At 34.5% G+C, this 6,000-nt stretch overlaps 1 protein-coding gene across 1 annotated transcript in view; it reads right to left on the reverse strand.

Moving 5' to 3' along the window:
• LOC122801116 (location of vulva defective 1-like) overlaps positions 1-4,391 on the reverse strand; it is a 162,301-nt gene extending 157,910 nt beyond the window's left edge. Inside the window, exon 1 of the mRNA XM_044070645.1 lies at positions 4,136-4,391. Coding sequence (XP_043926580.1) covers positions 4,136-4,151 — 16 coding nt within the window. The 5' untranslated portion in view covers positions 4,152-4,391. The remainder of the gene's footprint in view (positions 1-4,135) is intronic.
• Between the last annotated feature and the right edge of the window lie 1,609 nt (positions 4,392-6,000).

Consider the following 6,000-nt stretch of genomic DNA (forward strand, 5'->3'; position numbering starts at 1 on the left):
AGTTACTTCTGAAACAAATTGCATCATTAGGCAATCTATTAACCTCAGTAATTTTGTATTTGTGATCTAATAAATCAGCCTGAAACTGTTCAAGATCCATCATAAATCTAACATCATCTTTATTTAGCCTTGAAATTCACATGACTTGCCCTTTTAAAATATTCTTATAAATATGGGAGAGATGCATACTATCCCTCTGCCAAGTTATATTCCTCCTACAGCTTTTCTTATGAAAACCAGTAGTAAACATCCCATCTGAATCTTTAAATATTTTAACATCTAAAAACTCTAATTCATGTAATTAATACTTATAGGTAAAATGTAAAAAATCTGTGGTTTGGTGTAAAAACTGAATACATTCACTTTACTGTGTAATAGAACCAGTCCATAATAAAAATAAAAAAAAAAATCAACAAATCTATTGTTAGTTAAAACAAGATTATCTTCCCAATTTGCTAGCACCATATTGATATGTAACACAATATTGTGGAGATGGATTGAAAGTATAGTTTTTTACTTCAAAGGGTTAATGAAGTTAGATTTAGGATATGCTTGTTAGATTGATCTTTGTCTGATAGGGTAATTGAAGGGGTGTGATGTATTTGTTGTAGTGTATGAGTGTATATAACATCAATGGAGTGGTTAAATGTGTTCATATTCTGAAGAAGTCTGTATAATAAAGACGAAACCTAGGTCAAATTTGTGTATCTGGTCTGTATATTTGACTCTACCGTCTCTGGTCAACAGGGTCCTTCCTGGTGTTTTCTGTCAACTTCTTAATAGTTTGGATTGGTGTCTTCCTTGTGGTGTGAGAGAAAGATGGAGAACCTGGGCGGTGATTCTGAAACCAAGAGGCTGTTGGAGTGCATTAATCAACAGTTATGTGAGCATGCCAGTCAGATAAAGCAACTCATGGAGTCATGGCATTCTGGTAACGAAAACAGTGGAAGTTTTAATTTGGGAAGTTTAGGCGTCCCATTAACTCAACCCGCCCCTGATGTAGAGACTGCTCCTCCAATGAATTCTGATAGTGCTAATGTTAGCCAGCGGACTGAGAATGCTAATGCTCATATTGGTGTAGATTGTCCAACTTTCAACAAATTTCGATGGAAGACCAACAATTTTGATTTTCAGCAGGTCAGTTCCAGCAAAAATATTGTCAAAAAAGCCAATCAAACCTTGGTTAGTCGGCTAAAAGATTTTGACAAGAAACTGTTTAACATGAAGAAGTTACAGATCGAAAACAGTTACCTGCAAAGGAACATTGATTGGGGTTAGTGCCACAAGGGTTGCGACTGTGGAGATACCCCAATGGCATTAGCAATAATGCCGAAATGATAGATGAGGTGCATAAGCTGTTTGATCGGACTGGGACTGAGCTCATGAGAATTATGATCAAACACAATGATTCTCTTATTGCTCGGTTTATACAGGAGTTGGAAGAGGAAAATGAGGGTATATTAACTGATTTTAACTTTGAGCATTATCAAATGAACTATAATAATATATTGGCATCTATTGACAACAGTTGTGCCAATATTTATCAAAGAAAGCTTAACAAAATTAACAGAGACACTAATGAATATCAAAACCAAAATGTGTATCCATTGTCGGTGGGTAAACATAGACATACAACGGCAGCAGCCAATGACGAACCGGAGGCAGGACAGGAAATGGAGAGGCAGTAGGAAGTGTATAATAAGGGAAGTGAGCAAAGTGGATTCCCTTTAGATGCAGGCCCCAGGAGGTCGGAGAGGCTGAGAAACCGCCAGCAGGGGAGTCAGCAGCCACCGATGGAAGAGAATCACCAATTTTACAGACAGGGAGTGAGACCGAAGAGACGGAATTATGTGTAGCACTTTTACAAACCCCAACAGGGTGAGTGGCGGTAGACTGTTTAAGCGACCCACTACTGGAAGTAAGTGTTTATTTGGAGCACCAGTGTTATAACACAGAAACAAGTATTTTTAACAACATTTTTGAACATGTTAGTGAAAGTACTGAATTAAGGGTTGACAAAAGACCGATGATACCACTGGGTTTAGGGTGCACGGACTTTATGGACATTAGTAAAAGTGAAGTTAATATAAGTGAAAGTGAGTCAATGGCTTTTAAAAAAATCTGTGGTTTGGTGTAAAAACTGAATACATTCACTTAACTGTGTAATAGAACCTGTCCATAATAAAAATTAAAAAAAATCAACAAATCTATTGTTAGTTAAAACAAGATTATCTTCCCAATTTGCTAGCACCATATTGGTGTAGTTATTGGCACAAGGAGTGCCCATAACTACACCCTGGCACTGAAGATAGTATACAGCATTAAAAAGAAAAACATTATTCTCAAGAATGAGGTCTAATAACATACAAATAAAATCAGTCTTATTAATATCATATTGCCTATTGCAACTTAAATAAGATTTAACTGCTTGGATGCCCTGACTATGAGGAATAACTGTAAATGAAGACTGAATATCTAGGGAAACCATTAAACAACTAATTCTCTGTAAACCACGCATATCAGTCACATGAGTATGTAAGTCCCTTAGAAACTGCTTAGTATCACATAACATGTTTGATGACAGATCTAACACTGGTCTCAAATTCCCATCAACAGACGTAGGCAATGGCTCAGTAAGCCAACCCTGACTACACACTTTTGATCTCATTGAAGGTCTCAATTCATCCTTATGAACTTTGGGTTGGTCATAGAGGATAGGCACAATGGGAAACTCTACAGAAAAATAATTAATAAATATCTCAATAGAAATAAGATTATTGTCATTGTATGTTACTGTCAGTATTATTGTTTTATATATTTAGCTGATATGAATTGTTTTATCTAGATAAATCAATTTTAAGCTTTGTATAAAACTTTTCATGTTAAAATGTCAGTATACAAAGTGGACAAAATAGACTATCATTTCTTTAAAGTTGATAAATTTACTCTCTAACTTTGTTGTAGCCTAGCCCTACTTTACATTGAAGCAACATTCTAGATTTCTTGGTAATGCATTTGAGCTATTTTAGTTCTTATTATGGAGGAATATTTTCCCATGTTCTTACTTTTAATATCTTATCTATTTGTAGTGGATGAACAGAAGGTAAAGATGCTGAAATTGCAGTAGGACATTAGCCATAAGGAAAGCTATAGAAGGTTTAATTGTACAATGAAAAATTATGTTTTCCTGAAGCTGGAACAACCTTGTAGTTGATTAAAATCATACAAGGTGGTGTGGAGGAGAATGCACCCTACATAGATGGCCATGGAATAATTGTTCCCAGAAAAATAATAGACAATTTTGTGTAAATGTCATTTCACAGTGTTTATATTGTGAAAATGGGCATCATACAACTACAACACAGACCCATATAAAAACATTTTAGTAAGGTTTTATTGTGAAATAGATACTGTTAATATTTGACAATGACAGTTTTATTTATTACTGATACTGAATTATAATTATGTTTAAGCTGCATTTCAGTTATAATCACTGTATCATTTACATTTTGTTGTTATCCTGATTATAACAATAACATGAGAGTCAGAGTATTGTCATGAGTATGACATGTATGATCTTGTTGTATCATCGATGATGTCATGGACACACATTCTCAAACATCTGAAGCTCTTGACGTACCACCCTAATGAGGGGTGTGCATGCATTTTATGAAAGACAGTATATAATTTCTCTGAAAAACATGTAGGATGTTTTCCTTAGAATCTGAGGAAAAATGAGCTTAGCACTACAGTTTCAAAAATGCATGTCATAGGGATTGCAGAGCAATGCACACACCTACCATTATCTAAATACACAGCAGATCAAGGGAGGCCAGGTATGGTAATGTCAGAGTGTCTTGAGGAAAGCTCTCAGTTAGATGCATTAGGAAGACATTATGTTAAAATGCTGTATCTGCAAGATAACTCTGCATGTCTGAGTTTGGGACAAGATGTTTCCCACAGTGATAATACTGAAAAGCACCATTTGCTGGATGGGAAGTCAAAAATCCTGTTTAATTCAGTGAGTGTGAGACACAAGAGTTCTTATTCCATGTACTTGAAGGAATTATTTAGTTATTTCCTCAAAACATTTTTTACAAATGAAATATACTTCATATGCCAACCAGATACTTACCTGTGCATGTAGACATAGAGACAGGGTTGCTCTTAATCAGATTATCACCAGACAGAGCATATACTGTAAATGTGTATGGAGACCCTGGTGTGAGATTGGTAATGTTAACAGTCTCAGTGTTGAAGGTGAGTGTTTGTGAAGTCGTCCCAGTAGCTATTAATAGATAAGATCCCGTTTTATTTGCAGGAGCAGTCCAGCTTACTATTACTGATGTCTTTTCCTTTTTTATGACAGTGAGGCCTTTGATACTCCCCGGTGCTGTACAGAAAGATAAGAATATCAGTTCCTGTTCCATTTGTACTTCTATCAGCTGTACATACACTTGCCTTTAAGTCAGGTATTCTTTGCATATATATGAGAACTTGGAACATATTTCACTTACTACTTCCTTATCATCTGTTTCCTTTCACTTTACTTTTACTTTCATAATTAATGAGTTCTTTTGGATTTACAATTAATAATTACATAAGACATAAGCTTATTCTAAGAGTGACAGCTGAAGCATGCAATAACTTATCTAATCATCCAAACTGCACTCTTAAGTTGCATGTAAAAACTCATTAGTAGTTGGCATTTTAAATGAGCTGCAGTTTTAATTGTTCTTTGCGTTTCAACACCTGCTTAATAGTTTTAGCATCTATACTGCTGTTACAGTTTTTTTTAACAAATCAATGTTGAAATAATCTTATGTATCATGTATTAAGGGGTCTCATAAGTTATTCAGAAATATTATTTGCAAGAGAGCAATTTTAGCATGGAGTGTGCTCCTACATTTCAACAGAAAGTTTTGCAAATCCAGATTAAATTATTGTGTTTACACTAAATTATTCATCTCTTGTGACTTATTCTGATGTTTTAGTTTATTTTCTATTACATTTGAAGTCACCAAATGCTGTTACACATGAATGGATTTATATATTTTTGTATAGAGTGTATGTATGTTCATGGAGTGTACAATAACTCCTTAACGTAGACAATAATTTCAGTGTTTCTTACAAAATACATCTGACCACAATTAGCCACTTAAGTCATACACCTTCCATGTAGATACAAGCCTATACATTTACACTTAATTTAATATTAGAAGAGCACCTCTTTTATTGTATTCTGATGTAAATATTGATTACTTTTTCCAAACATTGCAAAAACTTAATGAAATAAAAATTTGAGCAAAAGTACCTGTTTTACATGTACTTGTATAGTCAGGGCAGCAGTCCTTGTAATTTAAACACAGTTCATCACAATAACAAGTTTGCTCGGGAGGGCGACAGCCATTTGTGTTCTTGGGACAACAGAGAGGTGGATTTAAAGATATGCATCCTGTGGATTTTGAAAACATATTAAAAAACAGGCAGAAATTCTGATTTCATATTCTAACAAATTTATAAGAAGCAAATTGCAAAATGAGATAATATGTAAATTTGGTCACATTTTTTTCTGTAGTAGCACTAAACTTAATATATGTGGCTCTTAATTTTCATTAGATGACACCAAATAATGCCCCAAAAAAGAAATTATCTTATGGAACTAATTATTACCCAATATATCTTCTACAAAATGTGACAAGTATGAAACTATATGTACTTTATAGCATTGTCTGTCAATCAAGGAAACCACTTTAGGAGGAACAAGGAATTACTTATTTCAGCTACAGCTGACAGCCTCCCCCATTTGACTAACAAAACCTGCACATTCAATGCTGGAGTACAAGCAGTTAGTGATACCCAAATGTAGAACTGCACGTTCGTATCCATTCTTCAGTCTTTGGTTAATTTATGAAACAAGCTACACAGTTATTAAACTGACAGTTAAGGTGTCTCTGATGTAACTTTGGTTTCCTTTGAGTAGGACACAAATTCAGAAGT

Source organism: Protopterus annectens, chromosome 4.part1 (assembly GCF_019279795.1).
Source record: "Protopterus annectens isolate FY-2018-M chromosome 4.part1, PAN1.0, whole genome shotgun sequence".
NCBI lineage: Eukaryota > Metazoa > Chordata > Ceratodontiformes > Protopteridae > Protopterus > Protopterus annectens.